Below are 21,973 nucleotides of genomic sequence, written 5' to 3' on the forward strand. Positions count from 1 at the left end.
TCCGAGGGTTCTGTCATCAGAAATAGAGCTTAGTTTCAGACTCCAGGGCTCACAGTTAGAAGGAGTATTTTTTTATGACTGACAAAAACAGGCATAATTTTCTGCTCAGAAAGACACAGTGTCGGCTTGAAAGCGCAGGGGGAAGCCTGCAGATCCACTCAGTATGCTTTTGATCGCATTAAGGTCTGCTCTGGCCTGCAATGCGCTCAATGTGTGTCAGATTTCCCCCTTGTGCTTTAGCATTAGCATCTAGCAATCATCTGCTTGAGTGTATTCTCGTGCTGTGGAGGACAGTGGTTGGGCTTTGATGGAAAAAAGTGCTGCTAGTTTGCAAACAGGTAAATTAGGAAGCTTTTTAAAAAAGCCCAAATCAAATTTTATGATCAAAGACACAGTTAAATGCAGTCAGGTTCACATACTGATTGCTTTGCTTTTTGAAAATTCCATCCATCCATCCATCCATCCATCCTTTGATTTCTATTATAAAAAGGATGATAAATTGATAAGTACCTTTTACCTGTAAAGAAGTAAATACACTGAATTATCCAAAAATACACTGGCGCCAAAAGTTTGGAATAATGTACAGATTTTGCTCTTATGGAAAGAAATTGGTACTTTTATTCACCAAAGTGGCATTCAACTGATCACAATGTATAGTCAGGACATTACTAACATGAAAAATGACTATTACAATTTGAAAAAAATGTCTTAAACTACTTCAAAGAGTTCATCAAAAAATCCTCCATGTGCAGCAATGTCAGCTTTGCAGATCCTTGGCATTCTAGCTGTCAGTTTGTCCAGATACTCAGGTGACATTTCATCCCACGCTTCCTATAGCACTTGCCAGGTGCCCGGCTGTCTTGTCGGGCACCTTAGAGTCTAGCTGATCCCACAAAAGCTCAATGGGGTTAAGATCCATAACACTCTTTTCCAATTATCTGTTGTCCAATGTCTGTGCTTCTTTGCCCACTCTAATCTTTTCTTTTTGTTTTTCTGTTTCAAAAGTGGCTTGTTCTTTTCAATTCTTCACATAAGGCCTGCACCCCTGAAACTGGTGTTGAGCAGGTAGAATTCAATGAAGCTGTCAGCTGAGGACATGTGAGGCATCTATTTCTCAAACTAGAGACTCTGATGTACTTATCCTCTTGTTTAGTTGTACATCTGGCCTTCCACATCTCTTTCTGTCCTTGTTAGAGCCAGTTGTCCTTTGTCTTTGAAGACTGTAGTATACACCTTTGTGTGAAATCATCAGGTTTTGGCAGTTGCAAGCATTGTATAGCCTTCATTTCTCAAAACAATGATTGACTGACGAGTTTCTAGAGAAAGCTGTTTTTTTTTGTTGTTGTTTTTTTTTTTGCCATTTTTAATCTAATATTGACCTTAAGACATGCCAGTCTATTGCATACTGTGGCAACTCAAAAACAAACACAAAGACAATGTTAAGCTTCATTTAATGAACCAGATAGCTTTCAGCTGTGTTTGATATAATGGCAAGTGATTTTCTAGTACCAAATTAGCAATTTAGCATGATTACTCAAGGATAAGGTGTTGGAGTGATGGCTGCTGGAAATGGGGCCTTTGTAGATTTGATCAAAAATTACTTTTTTTTTCAAATAGTGATGGTGCTGTTTTTTACATCAGTAATGTCCTGACTATACTTTGTGATCAGTTGAATGCCACTTTGGTCAATTTACTTCCGAAACAGCTAAATCTGTACATTATTCCAAACTTTTGGCCGCCAGTGAATATGATTGCCATTGTATATTGTTTTGGCAATACAGTGCTGGTGCTTTATAAGGGTCTTATCACTGGTAACTTTCAAATCTATTTGAAAAGACATTGGTCAGATGGTCAGTTGTATCACATATTTGAAATAATATGATTAAATGTATAATTATATTAGCTATTTTAATTTAGTGATATAAAAGCAGGAAAAGCAGGATGGAACTTAAAATAAAAGGGTTATGTTCTGGAGCAGCCCAATATATAAATACATCTGGAAGACGTATTTTTTTACATTGTTTGCTCATCTGCATTAAGTTAATAAGGATGTCTCAGATGTCAATGAGACATTCAGCCTATGTCTTTTATGATTTAGATTATGTTTGTTTTTTTTTGTTTTTTTGTTCACACTGTATCTTTTTAACCAGAGCATAAAAGGTTATGTGAGAGAACATAGTAGTTGGTCACCTTTGACCTCTGTCTTGCAGTGGGACTCAAGAGGAAAGACCTGCGGAGTGACAAAGGCTAAACATATAGATAGAAATAGTAAGAGAAGTATGGTAGTATGTGATTCCAAATTTAGATAGTCACTCACAGAATGAATCAGAGCCCATGTATGTGCTTGCAGTGTGTAGGATTCTTATGAACACTAGTGGGGATATATCTCACAATGGTGGATGTCTATGTGTGCAGATAATCAGATAAAATGTTCTTGGACAGACCAGGCTAAGTAATACTGTATTAGCTCATGTGAATGAGGTGACACTCAACTGGAGGCAAACGTATCTTTCGTTTCACCTCTCTATGCCAACTGCATTGAAATCACCCCTTACATCTCACATACTCTTTCATTCCATTCGCTGTTGCAACAGACATTTACAGGGACACTTAGAAAGAAAAGGGTTGCCAGTGGCTCAGTGAGTGTTGTTGCAGAATCATTCAGTTGGAAATGAAGAGTACAAGAGTATATGTGAAGGGTTTCTGCTGTGCCACAAAGTGGAAATATCACCCAGCAAATCAGAGAAGAAATGCCGCTGTATTCTAGACTCAGTGAGATGTATGGAAGCAATGCGGCATTTGACTTATTCAACAGATGAAAATATGCAAGAATTCCCCGGCTTGCTTCCCCGGTATTGTAACAACCGCTTCATGTAGTTGTCTCGAAGCTGGTGGGAAAATGATGAACAACTCTCCAATTCAAATTCTCTTTCTTGTGTCTATATTGCATTCTCTTTTCTCCAGACTTAGAGCAAATTGTGTCAGCAAGCCATATAACATTTTACATTTTTATTTGGGGAATGGTGTCAAATTTGAATATTTCCTACAAAATATACAATGGTACTTTAAAGTAAAACATGAAATCGAAATTGACACAATTATCTTTTTAATGCACTTTTCTGGTCTTATGCAATACCATCATTGCACGTCATTCCAAAATAAAAAAAAATGGTCTTTGTAATCTTTCATCAAAATTTACATGGTTACTTTGCATCTAAAATTACTTTTCTTTTCAGATGACATTACTTGCAGTAGGCCCTATTGGATAATCTTAGTTAGACCATGATAATGCCAGTTTTTAGACACTACCATTATTATAGCAATACCATGGTATTTTAAAAAAAACCTGGTAAAAATTATTTAAGGAGCATCACAATTATCTTTTTTTATTGTTGATTGAATTTATAATAATAAGTGTTTCACCAAATTTGTTTTAATTTTGTTTAAAAATGATTTAAGGAGCATCACAAATATCAATTTATTATAGATTTACTTATAAGAAAAATGTCATCACAAAAAAGTTGAAAAAAAGTTTAAAAATTATTTAAGGACTATCATAATTTATCACTTTATTGTAGATTTACTCATAACAGAGTAAATCACAAAAACATTAACATTATAAATTATTTAAATTGACGTATGCTAGGAATACAAAAAGACAATTTTGTTTGGTTGCCCAAGATGAACCTCAACAGATTGCGTCCTCACAATTACTTAAGGAAATTACTTTTAAAAGTCGACTCCCCTGAAAGTTGTTGTATAATTCACTCACTGGTCTGAACATGAATGTGACAGAATAATGTTTATAAACTCATATTAACTACCATCAAATACTTCTTGTACTAATTATTCTGAGTTTTGAAGGTGCCATATTGCCTGATATCAGAATTTTTCAGGGCGACTGAACCAAAGACTCGTTTTTGATGTGTTTGTCATGTCCCAAACAAAGCATTCTGTTAGCCTGCCCCACCATATGTTGTCTGATTAATTTCAAGACAACCACATTCTGATATTGTTTCTGATCACACAATGAGTTGCATTGTTGGGTCAATGAAAACAAGACTGTCTGACAACATTCAATGAGTAAATAGATTACTTGTTTTATTATTTGTTTCATTTAGAGTTTCATAATGAAAACTAGATATTTACATTTGTTGAAAAAAAAAAAAAAGACATTTATTGATAAACTAGCCACCATGATGGCAAGATGTTGTGGGTGGTTGCCATGGCAATGTTGTATGGTATATAGGGTGTTCTGGGTGGTTGTTAGCATGTTGCTATGTGGTTGCGAGGGTGTTTTGGTTGTCACTCACTGCCCCAAGTCTCTATGACATTCTGGTCCCTAGATATAGCCTGGAATCCTCCTTCAGTGTAATTTAATTTTGTTCTGTTGCCCATTTGTTTTCGTCAGCCAGGCGAACATCGTAAGGCTGTTTGCTTAGAAAACTAATTTTGCACCTTTCCTCAAAAAGCTGCTCGATTTAAGATATCATTCATATACGTAGCAAAAATCATGACGACTTCTGTACATGCCAAAGTTTAAAAGCTGGTGTTCGGGGTTTGTTCAAATGCCTAACACTTTGTATGAGCAAAAGGCTTGCCTTAGCAAGCACCACTAACACATCGCCTAAAATTACTGTACTTTCATAGTATTAAATGCGATGAAGAACAACATATGCAAATATGCATATCTGAATGCGGGGCTAGTGTTTGAAGATGATTTGTTGTCGAAATCCTCTGAAGTCTCAGAGGAAAAAATCTTGCCGCACAAACAGATTTTTCCTCCTGGCTGTCGCTTGTCAAGACATCAACGGCACTGTGGTTCCATAACTACACCTGAGGCCCGCATACCTCTCCCTTTTTCATCCTTCCATCTCTCAAACCTCCTGTCCCGCTTCTCCAACTTTGATTCCCCACTTCACCCAACAGATGTCTAGATCTAAAGTTGCACTCGTGCAGTTGGCGTACTGGCAGACGCGAGTCTTGTGTGCCTGGTTTCTTCAAACCTCACGAGCAAGTGTGCCTGGGCACCTCTGCATTTTGCTTTTCTCTTTTTAGTTAATACATATACGGATGCTTACTTAGATGCAAGAAGGTCAAGCAAGCCCGAAGAGCCTGCTTGATTCTACATCTGTGAGATAAAATCCAATTCCCACCTCCGTTACAAAGTGGGTGAGAAAGAGAACCTGAGAAAGATGAGATTTGATGAGAAGGACCAAAATAAATATGTCAGACATGTTGCCATCTGTACGAGGGGCATTCCAAAGGGACTAATTAGCCAGCCGTGGTGGGCTGAATTGCTCGTTTGAAAGTGATTCGCTGTTCTCGGGGAAAACAGGTGGAGGAGAGAGTTCCTCATTTTCTGACTCACTTTATTGCATTTGCCAAGTGCTCTTTCGCTCTTAATGCCTGTTCTTCTTTGAATGCTTCATAAAACGCCTTCATTTTTGTCTTAAATACCGTCAATCAGTCACTGTTGTCGGCATCCCTGAGGTGTATAGAGTTTTACACATAATGCAGAGAGATTATCAGTCTTGGGAGAAGCTGCTTAATAAAGCTTGTTTGTTCTTTCCTCCCTCTGGTGTATGTGTTTATGTGATTTGAAAATGAGTCATACTGTCTCTAAGGTTGCTAAGAATTTTGAGGGCTACCACCAGAAAGGAAAAACATGGGCATGTTTGTAACATGTTTGGAATAGAAGACTAGCTTACTTTGTACTAAATACTGCACAGTATACACTGTATACTATCTACTATTTGTTTAAATGAGTAAGTGAAACAGTAGGCATCATTCCACAATTTCAAAAAGCAGTATACATTGCTGTGATCTCATCAATGTGACTGGCATCCAGTTGGAAATATATATATATATATATATATATATATATATATATATATATATATATATATTTTTTTTTTGCAATTTTGTTTTCTTATGTTTCATTTGTCATGCTAGAAATGGAAGATGAAGTCAAACACATTGCACTGTATACAGTATACAGTACCATATTAGTGCATACTGTATTAGTACAGTTAGTATTCTATTTACAGCTGTTACTCAACTAATTCTCTAGAATTCAATCTTTCATGAATAATGGGAATGCCAAGAGTTAAGATATTTTTATACAAAATTGGATTCAAAATGCAAAATAGCAGTTTTCAATTTGTTTCAACTCATAATAATTTGTACGAGATGGTGAAATCGTAACATATTGTATGATGACTTGACAGATAAGAAAAGGTACGACTTTTATGCTGCATTCTATTCAACTACTAGGAAAAGTGCAATTAAATGCACCTTGAAGTCAGACTTCCAACTCTGATTGTATTACTCTTACTCATTATGAAGTATATTGTATGTATACAGTGCACAGTATGCAAATTGTCTGTATGCATGGAATAAAATATGTGCAGTATGTGCTCAACTTGACCTTCCTACTAGGAAAAGTTCAATTGAATGGCCCTTGAAGTCAGACTTCCAGCTTCCAAATTCTAATTTCTAATAGATGCAGGTGCGTGACATCATGCAAATATGTCTGCACGCAGGAAGATGTACAAAGTTAATGATACACATTCACTTTCATAAAATGATATTCATCAGTGAGTTAAGGTTCCTACATTACATCATATTAAAACATTTGCAGAGTCAGGTATTCAAAATATGTAAATTATACTGTCTTTTGATAATCGTACACCTGTACAAAAAAATGCTTGTACTGCAGCATCGTCTATGAGTTTGGTTGCTAGGATACGTCTCTGGTGACAATCGAACAACTACTAAGCTGACGGTAGAATAGCAGTTTTGTTTGCTTATACATCATCTTCTATGCATCGACAATGGAATGCCTTTTTTGTCGGAGATCGGAGAAATTGAGTTGGAATTTTCCACATCCGACTTTAAATGGAATACTGCATTAGACCTACCAAATACGCTTACCTCATTTCATTTAAAACCCAGATGTTTCTCTTTCTTCCGAGGTACACAACAGTGGTTTTTGGGAGGATTTGATTGGACGACGTGAAGGCTTGTCAAAGGCTACGTCATTTGTTTCTTAACAAAAAAACAAACAAACAAAAAACCACCATGGAAGGATTGTTCTGCCCTTAAACCAAATAAGTGTCCGCTCAGGCAAGCTCTGTTACATGCTTGGGTTTGTCTGAAAAAAACACCTGACCTCTTTGGCTCCTATTTACCCATGTCTCTTTTTAATCGATATGTGCAAGCCCTTTGGGTACATGCAGGGCGACGTCAGCTATTTACAGTGTGTGTTGTTACTGCTTCAATGGTAGTGACTTGTCAATGACCGCATATGCTTGTGAACCCCTTTGGCTTTGTGCGGTTATTGCGGCCAGAGAGGCTAATTGTGCTTATGGGGCATGAAAAGGAGAGAGATAAAATGAAAAAAGGCTGGTTTGAGGAACGATACTACTAGCTCAGCTGATGTCAGCCATTTGTTGATAATGTGAGCAAGGATAATTGTGTAATTTTCAAATTGAGTGTAAGAAAGAGCATATTTAGCCATTTATCAGTGGTGCTTGAAAACACTTAAGGTTTTCGCTTGGGGGACCACATCTAGAGACCAGAATATCATAGAAACTTGTCGGTGGGCTCTTTTAACTTGGGCCGGTAAGGCCCTAGAAGCCACCCAGAACACCCAAGCAACTACATAGCAAAAAACCTACAGGGTTCTCAACACCTTTAGACCACCTAATTTCTCAGACTTTTCCATAATAGGGACGTTTACTTTCGGACTGTGACCGAAAGTAAATGGATCAACCGTCCTAGCCAAGACAAGTGGTTTAATCCATGTCTTCTAAAGTGTTACAATTGGTTTTGAGTGAGAACACACCAAAATGTAACTCCTTTTTTCACTATAATGTTGCCATTACCTGAATATCCTTTTTGTAGCTTGGAACAATATTAGTTTAAGGCAGCATAAGGATGAGTAAGTGATGAGATAATTGTCATTTTTGAGTGAGCTATTCCATTAAATGCCTAATGTTAGGCAAAGAGTTTTTTACTCTTCTTACAATTCAACAAGTCTAAGAAAACTAGATATTATTATTAATATTATTGATATTTGGTATAATTCAAAGTATTTTCTAACCAACTGTGGCTAATACATTTATATGAGTTTTGAGGAGGATGTTAAGTCTACTTACTGTCCTCTTAGTAACTCTTGTAAAACATAACATTTACTTACCTAGTCTGTCATGTAGTGTTGACTATGGCAAATTATTACAGTACCATGTCAGGAAGTAGCCAGTTAAAGTTGCGCATACACAATAGAACACTGAATGCCATAACAATCCCATCTGCAGCTGTTGCTGAAAGTCCCTAATTTTCCACAACTTTTCCAGGCGCTCGTGATTATTTGATTAGGATGTTTTATAATCATTTTATTGCTAGAAATCTCCAGCCGATGAAATACTGTAGAGCAGAGCTTAACTAGCAGAAGTTTCATTCAATACATAAATGTGTATGAATTTTCTGGGCCTGGAAATCAGGTTTTCAAATTCCCAGAAATATCGGGGGTTACAATGACTGTAGGAGAGACTGTGAATTTGATGACAGGAGGTCAAAAGTTCTGCTGCTGAAATCAGTCTGTGCTTACCAAAATTCAAACCACTGCCCCCTGTGGCCAAAGCTGGAAGTGTTGTTGACCAGTTTCCGGGTGAAATGTCCACAGGGTGCCGCCAAAAGCAAATTTTTTTAAATTGTAAATGATTTAATACAACAACAGGAATGCATATTTTATTAACTCTTAGAACGGAAATGCAACCTCTGAATTGCGCTCACCATTGTTTATGTGATCACACTTTCTTCCTGGTTTCCATGGTACCAGAACCCATGTCTCGAAGATTGCTGGCATGACCACCTACAAGTTACACCTTTAGCATCATTGGCAGTGACTATTACAAGGCCATCACTTACATTTTTCTTTGACAATGTAACACATTTAGTTCAACTAATATCTTTTAAATCTAGAGTGTCCATATACATGTTTCACTTTCTGCCTCGCAAAGACCAACTGAAAGCTTTTACTCTTTTCAAATACCACTGATTCAAATCAAAACCTCAAATTGGGTTAATGCTTTTGCTGCAGACAAAAACCCAACAGAATGCTCTTTTTGTGTAGCGTAATGAAGGACAGCAGAGTCTCCCGAGTATTTAACTCCTGAACATATGCAGAAAAGCCTTAGAGTCCCTGCCAAACAAGCAGCCTCACAGCCCTCATATGAAGCCCTTTTCTGTTGTAATTTGAGGAAAGATGCTGGTAAAAGACTTGAAAAGATGGCTGTGATACTGCTGTTGCCCCTCTAACACCCACCCACGAGTGGAACACAAGCTTGGCTTGCCGGCACGATGAGTGTCTGATTGCTTTTGTGTGTTGTGGTCTCTCCGGACCCCTCACAAAGACAGAGAGGGAATTGCTGGCCAGCAGCCTCTGATATTATATCAAGATTAGTGTGTTTTCCCGACAAGAGTAGACCACCGCCAAAGAGTGAGATTGTGTCACTCGCTAACACGTTTGAAGGATGGCTGATATTTGAGAAAATTAATGGCTGCTTGGACTCCTATCTGATGCATTCTTAATGATCGCACATTTTGAGGATTTATGGGTGGTGTTTTACTTAGAAGTAATTTGTTTAACTGTACCGATTGTATGTTGGTATTTGATTTTGGGAAAAGGGGTATTTTTCTGGGTATTTCAGGTAATTAGGGTAATTATGAGATTTTTTGTTTGGTAAAACACAAAACATACCCCTTCAAAACAATACCATAAAAATATACCATGGGAAAACCATGAAAATACTGCCATAATGGTATAATCATGGTAGTCTTTGAAGTACTTTACAGGAAGACAATTCAGAAGAATGGGTTGAATATGGTAATCAAACAATACTGTAGTAAATGTCAAAATACTGTGGTATTACACAAATCTACTGTATTTTTGTTGGTAAATTGGTTAAAATATGAACATTACCTTTTAATAATATGTATCAGTGTACAACCATAAAATATTACCATGCAAAAACCATGACAATACCATGGTTTTTTTTAGACACTACCATTATGGTAGTACAATGGTATTATTGTAGTACCTTACAGTGTTGTTTATTTACAGTAGTTTTTAAATATGGTAATCAAACAATACTGAAGTGTATGCCAAGATAAAATACCATGGTATGACCATTTGATGCCATTACTGAACCATGGAAAAACCATGATAATACCATGGCGTTCTTTGAAGTACGTTACAGGTAGAGAATTCAGAAGAATAGTATGAATATATTAATAATAAAATCTGTATTTATAATTTATATATTTTGTTTGGTATATTTATTATATTTTAGTAAATATTACATTTGTGAAATAATTAAATAGGCTAAAATGTGAATATTCCCATCCTAAACTTACCATGTTATTACCACAATAATATACTGATAACATAACAGTAATGTCATTTTGATATATATATATATATATATATATATATATATATATATATATATATATATATATATATACTGTATATATGATAGTAATACCACTGTATTATTTTAAGTTCCTTTAGGTAAATAGAATACTATTTGAATATGGTTTCAAAATACCATATTACCATCTGATACCATCAATCAAACCATAGTTCCGCCACAACACTTATTGTAAAGTGTTTGTAGGAATATTTAAGACAAATGAGGAGTTTACTGACTGTGTATTTTCCCATATGTCATTAAGCCCTATGTTAATTGTTCAGATTAAGTGCAGACATCTGTTTTTGTGTGTTTGTAGGATGCGGGAGAGGGAACTGCAGCGTGTGGGCAGGAGATTGCTGCTGTTGGGCATCTGTCTGCTGTCTCTTTGGGGTCAATTGAGTTTGGCCTCAACACATCGCAGCCATATTGGTGAGTCACATGCAAACATATACACATTAATGTTTAAGGGTAGACAATGGAGGAAACAGACTATCAACTGACAGGTTGCTCATTTGAGTGATGTATTTATTTTAAATTGTGCCTGACCTCTTGTTCTAAAGCCCTTTTCCCTTGGAATCCATGGGCAACAATTGCCTCATGGATTGTTCCAGGAGTGTTGCTCATTTTCAATAAGACCTGCCTGACCTTGTGAAGAATGAACATTCCAATTAGCTTTACCTCGAAAGAAAACACAAAGATACAAGCTTGCTTCCTTAAAATGCACAATTGTTGTGGCAGACAACCTGGAATGTTGGCCCTCTAATCTGTCCTGCAAAAGCAAAACTCAGTAACTTAATATTTTGACAAATTGAGGTATGAACAAAAACATTTTTAAACATTTTAATGCCAAGGACCCTCAAATATGATGATCCCCTTGCGAGGGACCCCCTGTGTGAGAAAATATTAAACATGATATAATAAAGACATGTTGTTTGCCAAATTAAAATAACTTGCTTTTATAGTGCCATTGATCTATAGCATTAATTATTACATTTTTATATGAAAAATATATACTTTCTTTTTTTTATTTGACTGTGTGTCTTTTTTTTATATTACAGTAATATAAGAGGTTTAAACCCGAAGATAAATATTTTAAATTCAACTAAAATTTATTTGTATAGCACTTTTGACAATAAATATAGTTTCAAAGCAGCTTTAAAGAGAATATTGAAGTACAACCCTTATATTTTACAAATAAGACGTGTTTTTTTTTCTGTTTTTTTATTTTATTTTTTTCATAATATATGAAATTATATGTATATATATGGCTGTCAATAGAATAAAATAATCGTGATTAATCCCATGGTTTCAGAATGAAAGAGTAATAATTTCAAATAATGTCATAAAAATTCCTTTTTACCATTTTTTACTTATTTTGCCTCTAAATATTTTCCTGGACTTTCTAGCACCCCTTTGCGGCTCCCTCGGACCCCAGTTTGAAAACCCCTGTCCTATATGACTTGTCCTTTGACAGACAGGTTTGGCTCAACTATGCTCAGATTCAGAAAAAAATAAGCATGAAAATGTGATTCCCAGGCTTTGTGTATGAGGTCAGGCATGTTGCATTGTATAAACAAAGCAAAACAATTTTTAAACAATTTTAAAACCACATATCGATACGCATATTCAAATTAAATTTGATTTCAAGTATTTTTTTTATTTTTTTGCTACGACTATGCATCTAAATAGATTTGAGTTGGGTATGTCAAATAATCAGATTTCTTTCTCTATGAACAAAGCCCAAATGTAATAGAAAATCTCAGCAAAAGATTTCCTAGAAGATTTAAAGATTTTTTGTTATAATGAAATGGCATTAATAAGAAATGAAAAGTCATATAAAAATGTATTATTTTCACAAGAGGCTGTATGAATGGAGTGAATCATATAGTTCTCTGAGGTTATATCCTGTCCTGATACTAAGGCAACGTTAGGTCAGTGAACCCTACTTAGACCAACAGGGACGCCAAAGGAGCAAGTGTCAAGCCTGTCACAGGAATCTCATTGAAAAAAGAAAGCGACAAAGTAAAAGAGAAATAAAACCCTGGGCGAGAAGTGGAAAAAGTGAATACACATTTCAGTAATGAGACCTGTCCACAGGGGCTGCCTGACAAACAGTGGCAGAACAGGAACCGAAGTGAGAAAATAAATTATGTTTAAGTAACCGAACCCAAGGCAACATCAAACAACATGTACACTGTAAAAAGTGACATGTTCATTGAATTTACAACAACGAAGGCAACAGTTTGCATGGCTATTTTTTTTTTAGTTTAAGGCATCTGTTTAACGGTGCACTCTGTGATTTTTAACTAACTGCCAAACTTTTAAACAAAAAGAAAGCTTGTTGTGTTGTAGCTCAACTGAAACAGTGTTGCACTTGCAACGCAAAGGACATTGCAAGTCAAAAGTCAACTTCAGCTTTTGATTTTAAATGTCACATTTGCGCTATTAGTTAGGTTTAGGTTTAAAGTTTAGGGTAGGGAGGTTGGTTTTGTTGATTTAAAATCCAACAGAGCATTAACCTTAAAAACTTGCTTTAAAGGTGCAATGTGTAACTTTTTTCATGTAATATTCGCCTTTTTTTTGCCAATGTGTGAACGGCTTGTAACACAACTTAAAACATTAGCCCTTCCCGGACTTCCTAGGTTGCCTATTAAAGCCTGTAGACTGATTTTCATGCGAAGGGAGTGGGTCGGTTTTGCCAGGAAAATCCAAAGGATGTGATGTTTATGCGCGCTCCCAAGAGCCTTGCCTCAGTAATCGCTTCTCTTCTGCTATTCAACAGCGACAACAAACTGCAACATTAGGTAACGTTATCTTAGAGATGGAATCCAGCAAACGTCCGGCTCCCAGCACAACACCGACTCCTACACAAACAGAGTAAGCCAAAAAAAACAAAAAAACATTTCCATCTGGCTAAGCGGGAACGTGATCGTGGTCGAGTGAAAACTAGAGTGAACATCAGCAGGGTATTTGATTCCTGGAGGGACATTCGTTCGGTTTTGGGGATCAAAACCGACCCTGAATTGGCATTTTTTTTATTGGACAGTTAAGCTTACATAACTGCAAAACATGTGAAATATAGTGCCATAAGGATTGATCTGTGTAATTTTAGCTAACTTGATCTTGCCTGCTAACGCTGACGAATTGCAAGCTACCTTGCTTTGTAACTTTCAAATAATTTCAACAATCTTCTCTTTATATTAAAAGTCAGGTATGCTGATTCACAGTAACTGAAGTAATATTAATCTGTAATTATTCAGCAAGGTAAACTACAATAATACAATGCTAGACAATGTTAAAGATAATTTTAAAAAGCACGTAACTTGGTTATACAGAAAATATATACATTCAATTATTATAAAACAATAGCGCATCGAAATATCAAAATGACAGTTGTGATGGAATCACATCAATACTGAATTGTGTCAACATATTTATAATGTACAGTCTATTTTATAAACAGCTACTGTCATCATCCACCAAATTTAGCTAACAGCTATTGATAAAGCTGGCTAGCTAGCTAACGCCGACCTAGGCTATCGTATAAATGCAGGCAATGTATCATGCAAAGAAAAGTGATTACTTCAAACTACAGTTTTGCATAGTCAGACCTATATCCACACTTTGTTTTAGCCCTGTTCCAGCACTGGAGAATCAAATATAATATACAGTCTCAAAGTTTGTAGTAAAACAGTCATAACTGTGTAATTTTAATTATGCTACCACATCTGTCAGCATGAAGCCGGTGAATCACGTTCAGTCTCTTTGTTTTGTTCCCTATGGAGTGCGCGTGGTCACGAGCTACAGTTCACTTAACGGCCACTGGTGTCATTAATAACAAGGGTTTCTGAATCTTACATACTGCACCTTTAAGCATCACTCACTGGACATTTGACTTCGGAACTGCCGCGATACGTCGAAGGATTACCAAGTATTATCATTTTGTAAATAAAGTTGCCACAGTCACGCAATTTACATGAGATCAGGCTGACTGTTAAGGCAGAGTTTTCTTACTACATGAATTGAGTACAAATGTAGAATTTGCTTAATATTTTCAAGTTCATGCCTGAACTAAATCAATGTAGGATGTACTAAATCTCTTATGCTGTATTAACTTCACCACAAAGTCATTTTTTCTCAGTGTAGACTTGTTTAACTGCATGTATCCTGGTGAGCTTGTGTCCTCCCCCTCTGTGTTGTGAAAGCCACAAAGACTCAATGGGGACAAAGCAAAGCAACAGCGACAATTAATCTCCTGTTATCGAGCCAAAGGCCAGCTCTAAATAAAATCATGCAGCTTTTCAGGCACGGCGACAAAGATAGCAACAAGTTAGGAGGGCTCATCCTTCTCCCGGCGGATGTGTACAAGCGGTATGTCGGTGGAAGAAAGGGTGATTGATTACAACAAGAGCCCCCCAATCACTCACCCCATGGTGGGGGAGAGAGAGTGGCTTTTTACCCGATGCAGGTTGCACAGCTCCAGGCTACCACAGAACTAATCACAAAGTAACTCCCAGTGGCTCTAGGAGGTGAGGCCAAGGTGTTACCCAGTAAACAAACCTCTTTAGCCCCACTGTTTAAGAGAAGTGGTGGTCTCCTGCTGCTTTGGAGAGGCAAACTCTCAGCATACCCTTAAGAGAGCACAGATCAAGCCAATAACACCACAGGGACCTCCACACTGCCAGCACACATTAGTTAGTCATGAGAGAGAGGGGGGTCTTGAATAAGATGGACAACATTAAACAAAATAAATGTAAACAAGATCTACATAGAGCAGAAATGCATAGAAGAGAATCTTACAAAGTCTGTCAAGAACATGTCTGAGTAATATTTCACCCCAAAATCAAAGGAAAAATAAAATACATTAATTAATATATTAATATATTTTAGATGTAATATACAGTTTATTAAGCATAAAACATGTTTGTTTTTTGCAACAAAAAAAAAAAAATTAAATCATAAAGTATTTATACATCATAGTGTGTGTTTGTACTCCCTTTAATTTATGCTGATTTTAATTTAAAACATAATTACCTTTTTTTTGTATGTATTAATTGATGTCATATTGTACTGCAGTGATGAGAATTTAATGAGAATTATGGAAACTTTAAATACAATTTAAATAAAAGTTCTATAATATATTATAGAAGTAATATATTTTGTGTAAAAAAAATCATTTTGACATTATTTTCATAAAAATAATTATATATAATTTCAATCGCAAAGCATGTATGCGTTATGGTACTATTTGTAGCACTGCCTTCAATTTCTGCCGATTTAAATTTGATAAAACAGTGAACTACAGTATTTTTACGTTTTTTTAAAAATGTATCTCTCAATTTGGAATGCCCAATTCCCACTACTTAGTAGGCCCTCATGGTGGCGCGGTTACTCACCTCAATCCGGGTGGCGGAGGACAAGTCTCAGTTGCCTCCACTTCTGAGACAGTCAATCCACGCATCTTATCACGTGGCTCGCTGTGCATGACACCACGGAGACTCCCAGCATGGGAGGCTCATGCTACTCGCTGCGATCCACTCACAACTTACCACACACCCCTATTGAGAGCGAGAACCCCTAATCATGACCATGAGGAGGTTACCCTATGTGACTCTACCCTCCCTAGCAACCTGACCAATTTGGTTGCTTAGGAGACCTGGCTGGAGTCACTCAGCACGCCCTGGATTCGAACTCGCAACTCCAGGGTACAGTATTTCTTAGTATAGTAAAAATACTTGTATTAAAGTAATGAGAATTTAATAAGAGGGGAAGTTTAAATCATGTTGACATTATTGATATATTATTAGAGGAATGGTGTGGAATAAAATTCTTTGTATTGCAACATTATTTTCACTTAATTTGAATTGTAAAATATTTAGACATTATGGTAATGTTTGTTGTACTTCATCTATTCTGATTTGAATTAAAACAGTGTATTACAGTATTTTTTACTGTAAAAAATACTTGTATTTAATGAAAAATGGATGAGAATAATAGGAATTTTAAATACATTTTAAATAAATATTTAATTATCAATATATTATAGAAGGAAAATATTTTGCATAAAGTAAAGTATTTATAAATCATGCTATTTTTTTTGTACTTTAATTTATTCTGATTTTAATTTGATAAAACTGTATTGTGGCAGGAGGGACACAGGGACACAGCGTCTCGTTCCCTCCATCAGGGAACGGAGGTTACGAAAGTAACCAGGACATTCCCTATCTGTCACTCACTTGATGTTGTGTCGATGTAGTGAAACTAGGGGTCCCTATACGAAACACCACAGCTAGCTGAACTGTGTTACACAGACTGGCGGTGCGAGACGGGCAGACCATTGCATGCCTCGTAGCCAGCGCACCTTGCCGTCACGTAACCTCCCCAAATGCTCCTACGAGTGTCGTACGGTCCCCCGCACCTCGGGGACAAGTTGACTGCCAAAAAATGGGGACAGGCTACCCCAGCCGTGGCCTCTTCTCTTCTTTTTTCTCCCCAAAAAAGAGCAGAAATCGATCAGCTGGGGGCCATAAGTATCCGCGTGGGTGAGGGGGGGGACGTGTCACTCCCAAGGGGAAGACACCGAAGACCACACTCGGCCCGAAGGGGAGGTAATTGTGTGGAAATACATCACATGGTCTTACCGAGTTCTGTCGGCAGTGACACGTGTGGAGAGGTCCCCATGGTAGGTCCTATCCAGAGGGGACGGAGCTCTACAAACATGGCGACCGGTGGCAGAGGGGACTCTGCCCAAGGAAGATGCGGGTTTACCAACGGGGAAACCATCTCGTGGAAGATACATCACACGGGGTTACAGATAGGCAACCAGCACATGTGGAGCACCTACCCCAGTACACGGCCTATTAGCACACGTACTGGGCCGGCATCGAGTTTCTCCATGAACTCGCCTGCCACAGGGCTAAGGAGGAAGGACATCCAGGGTCCACGGTCTCGTGAACATGGCTGGGGGGTAAAAAGCACATGTATCCCCCTTAAGGAGGGGAAAGGCATTATGCGCAAGCGGTACACCTGGCCAGCTGTCCCGCAAACTTACCTGTTCGTACCTGACAATACATGGGACGAAACTGGCTCAACCCGGAGATTGTAGAATCTTGAAGGTATTGGATGTTGCCCAGCCCGCTGCTCTACAGATGTCTGCAAAAAGAGGCACCATTGGTCAGGGCCCAGGAGGCCGCCACACTCCTGGTATAGTGTGCTCATAGCCCCAACGGGGGTGGCACGTTTGGAGACAGCCCTTCCTTTCTGCTGTCCTCCAAAGCAGACAGAGAGCTGCTCAGAGCATCTAAAGCTCTGTGTACAATCCAAATAGATGCGCAAAGCGTGCACTGGACACAGCAACGACAAGGCTGGGTCTGCCTCCTCCTTGGGCAGCACTTGCAAGTTCACCACCTGATCCCGAAATGGGGTCAGGGAACCTTGGGCACATAGCCCGGTCGGGGTCTCAGGACCATGTGAGAGTATTCCGGACCAAACTCCAGGCACATGTCACTGACAGAGAATGCCTGCAGGTCCCATACCCTCTTGATGGATGTGAGCGCAGTCAGGAGGGCAGTCTTCAAAGAGAGTGCCTTTAGCTCAACTGACGGGGCTCCCCGCAGGCCCTGTAGGACCATGGAGAGACCCCATGAGGGAATTAGGCATGGTCTGGGAGGATTCAGCCTCCTTGCGCCTCTAAGGAACCTGATGATCAGGTCGTGCTTCCCGAGAGACTTACTGTCAACTGCATTGTGGTGCGCCGCTATAGCGGCCATGTACACCTTCAAGGTGGATGGGGACAGCCGCCCCTCCAGCCTCTCCTGCAGGAAGGAAAGCACTGACCCGACTGCGCATCTCTGGGGGTCTTCACGTTGGGAAGAACACCACTTAGCAAACAGATGCCACTTCAAGGCATACAGGTGCCTCGTAGAGGGAGCCCTAGCCTGAGTAATTAGAGCCTTAGGTCTTCTGCGTCCCGTCCAAGGGCCAGACATGGAGATTCCTGAGGTCTGGTTGTGGGTGCCAGATGGTGCCCCATCCCTTAGAAAGCTTCTTTCAGGGGAATTCACTGGGGGGGGGGGTGTCTGTAGTGAGGAGTGTGAGGTCCAAGAACCAAATCTGGGTGGACCAATAGGGGGCTACTAGGACGACTTGCTCCTCGTCCTCCCTGACCTTTCACAGGGTCTGTGCAAATAGGCTCACTGAGGGGAACGCATACTTGCGAAGCACCCGGGGCCAGCTGTGTGCCAGCGCATCTATGCTGAGGGGAGCCTTGGTCAGGGTGTACCAGAGTGGGCAGTGGGAGGATTCCTGGGAAGCGAACAGGTCTACCTGCACATGACCGAATCGACTCAAAATCAGCTGGACCACCTGGGGGTGGAGTCTCCACTCTCCCCTGAGCGTGACTTGCCATGACAGTGCATCCGCAGTGACCTGGAGACCTGCTCTAGGGGAACCCCTGCCCATAGAAATGCCAGGTCTGTCCAAGGGCTGAACAAGTGGCGACAGATCGGCGTGATGGGCACGCAATGTGCCCTGTGGCACCATGCCCATCTCGGGACTTGTGTCTGAAGCCAGTGCTGAAGCGGTCTCATATGCATCAGCCCGAGCAGCGTGACCACTGCCGAGGACGCCATATGCCCCAGGAGCCTCTGGAATTGCTTCAGTGGGACCGCCGTTCTCCGCCTGAACAACTTCAGGCAGTTCAGCACCGACTGCGTGCACTTGCTCGTGAGGTGCACCATCATCGAGAAAAGAGATGCTCTGAACTGGGGAGAGCTTGCTCTTTTCCCAGTTGACCCGAAGCCCCAGCCGGCTGAGGTGCCTGAGCACCAGGTCCCTGTGCGCACACAACAAGTCTCGAGAGAGAGCTAGAATTAGCCAGTCGTCAAGATAGTTGAGGATGCAGACACCCACTTCCCTTAGCGGGGCAAGGGCTGCCTCTGCGACTTTCGTGAAGACGCGAGGTGACAGGGACAGACCGAAGGGGAGGACCTTGTACTGGTACGCCCGGCCCTCGAAAACAAACTGCAGGAAAGGCCTATGTCGAGGTAAAACCGAGACGTGGAAGTACGCATCCTTCAGATTTACTGCCATGAACCAATCTTGATGCCGAACGCTTGCTAATATGCATTTCTGAGTCAGCATCTTGAACAGGAAGGCCCGGTTCAGTACTCGCAGGTCTAAGATTGGCTGCAACCCACCGCCTTTCTTTGGTAAGATGAAGTAGGGGCTGTAGAACCCCTTCTTCATCTCGGCTGGAGGAACAGTCTCTATCGCGTCCTTCCGCAGAAGGGTCGCAATCTCCGCACGCAGGGCAGCGGCGTCTTTGCCCTTCACTGAGGTGAAACGGATGCCGTTGAACCTGGGCGGACACCTGGCGAACTGAATCGCATAGCTGAGTCAGACGGTCCTGGTCAGACACCGCGATGGGTTGGAGAGTGCATGCCATGCCTCCAAGCTCCGGGCGAGGGGGACCAAAGGGACATGTCAGATGTACTGGTGGGTGGGGCCTCGCGGCAGGGCAGAGCCTGAGGTGCCATGTTGAGGGGGCTCGAACCCCGAACTCGTGGCCATGCTGAGTCTGGGGACATCGAAGCACTTACCTGGCTCCGGATACCCACCATAGGACCGGTCCTGGAGGGAAACCATCCTTGTAGTCCATCACAACCACCCTGGCGTGGGTGTTTTTGTGCCAAAGCTGGGCATTCAGGGGTTGGGGGGCCCACCTTCGGAGCGCCATGCCTGCCGTAAAGGTGCGGTGTCCAGCGGTCATGATAACGACGGCCGTGAACACCGGATGTGTGACCCAGGGAATGAGGAAACCGCTCTTTTCTTGAAAATGTGGGTACCACAGCCTTTTGGGCATGCGGCGAAATCAAAAGAAAAGGAAACCAAAGATTCTCCTCCCGGCCCTCCACCAGGGGATGGAGTGGTCTACTTACCACCTCCAATGCAGTGGGTCTCCACTTCCCTGGATCGCCCATCTCAGGGGTGCTTTGAAGCCTTCCTCGGGTTCTTGGCGGTGGGCTGTGAGACGGGAGGTGTCTGCTTCCTGCAGGTGGCTCCACACTGAGGCCGGGCCACCGTGGCAGTGTTGTTGTTGCTGCAGGGGGACGCCCTTGGCAATGAGCAGACGGGGTGTGGGTTCTTGATCCGCGCCGGGGCAGGATGAGCCGAATAGCCTCCATCTGCTTCTTAACCGCAGAGAACTGCTGGGCAAAGTCCACGACATTGTCGCCGAATAGGCCAACCTGGGAGATGGGGGCGTCAAGGAACCGTACCTTGTCAGCCTCCCTCATCTCGACCAAGTTGAGCCAAAGGTGCTGTTCCTGGACCACGAGGGTGGACATCGCCTGCCCGAGAGTCCGTGCTGTGACCTTCGTTGCCCAGAGAGCGAGTTCTAAAATAGGTTCAATTTTTCTTTTAATTTTGGGATGAAATGTGACCTGTTTTCATGATATTCACCCTAAAATCATAGTCAAGATACATACATACTTTGTTTTGGGGGTATGGTTTCTTGGTAAATTTGTTTATGGCTAGTGATGTTTTAATATATTCTGAAACTTTAGTCAAGACAGGGGATATTGCTGGTCTCTATTTCTCTGAAAACCTGAGGAAAATAAAACATGAATATGTTCTCTCCATTTGATCTTGTTTAGAAGATATTTCCTGTTTTTATTTTTATTTCCTATGGGTTGATCTCTAAGAGACCAACGTACATTATTAACCTAATATAACGCTAAAACCTCTCAATACTATCATAGAGCGATAAGATCATCTCTCACTGATTAGATTGAATATTTCTCTCCACTTCTGCCTAAATAGATGTGTATCCATATTAGTACACAGCAATCGAGCATTTTCTGATTTATTAGTCAGTAGCTGCAGGGAGAGATTCTGCAATGCAGCTGGAATAACGGAGGCGTGAAAAAAACACATTGCAAAAGCTGATTATCAGATCTAATCTGACAGCTGGTCTCTTTTCTTCTGAAACAAGGCTTGAAGTGATATACTGCGCAGGTCAAAAAGTTACAGATTTAACTGGTGTGGCGATGGAAGAATGCTCTGCTGAAGTTGATTATAAATAATTATGGCCCCAAACAAAACTGAATCATGAAGACAGTTAGATATAGTTTGCCAGAACATAATGTATATTTCACTGTACAAGCTTACAGTACACACTTACACTAGTATAGTTAATTTCTTTGTACAAAATAGATGTAGTTTGACATTTACAGTGGCCTCAAAAAGTTTTTGTACACTTGAGCCACTTTAAAAATGTATGAACGTCATTGCAATTAAATAACATTCCCTATCTGTCACTCACTCGACGTTGTGTCGATGTAGTGACACTAGGGCTCACTCCTGGGAGCCCGAGACACCTGTGGTCTTTGATAAAAGGCCAATGAAAATTGGCGAGTGGTATTTGCATGCCACTCCCCCGGACATACGGGTATAAAAGGAGCTGGTATGCAACCACTCATTCAGATTTTCTC

The 21,973-nt window shown here is 40.2% G+C and overlaps 1 protein-coding gene across 1 annotated transcript in view; it reads left to right on the plus strand.

Moving 5' to 3' along the window:
• LOC127449365 (chemokine-like protein TAFA-2) overlaps positions 1-21,973 on the plus strand; it is a 161,620-nt gene that overhangs the window by 78,574 nt on the left and 61,073 nt on the right. The window contains exon 2 of the mRNA XM_051712731.1: positions 10,798-10,910. Coding sequence (XP_051568691.1) covers positions 10,799-10,910 — 112 coding nt within the window. The 5' untranslated portion in view covers position 10,798. The remainder of the gene's footprint in view (positions 1-10,797; positions 10,911-21,973) is intronic.

The sequence above is a fragment of the Myxocyprinus asiaticus genome, chromosome 12 (assembly GCF_019703515.2).
Source record: "Myxocyprinus asiaticus isolate MX2 ecotype Aquarium Trade chromosome 12, UBuf_Myxa_2, whole genome shotgun sequence".
Classification (NCBI taxonomy): domain Eukaryota; kingdom Metazoa; phylum Chordata; class Actinopteri; order Cypriniformes; family Catostomidae; genus Myxocyprinus; species Myxocyprinus asiaticus.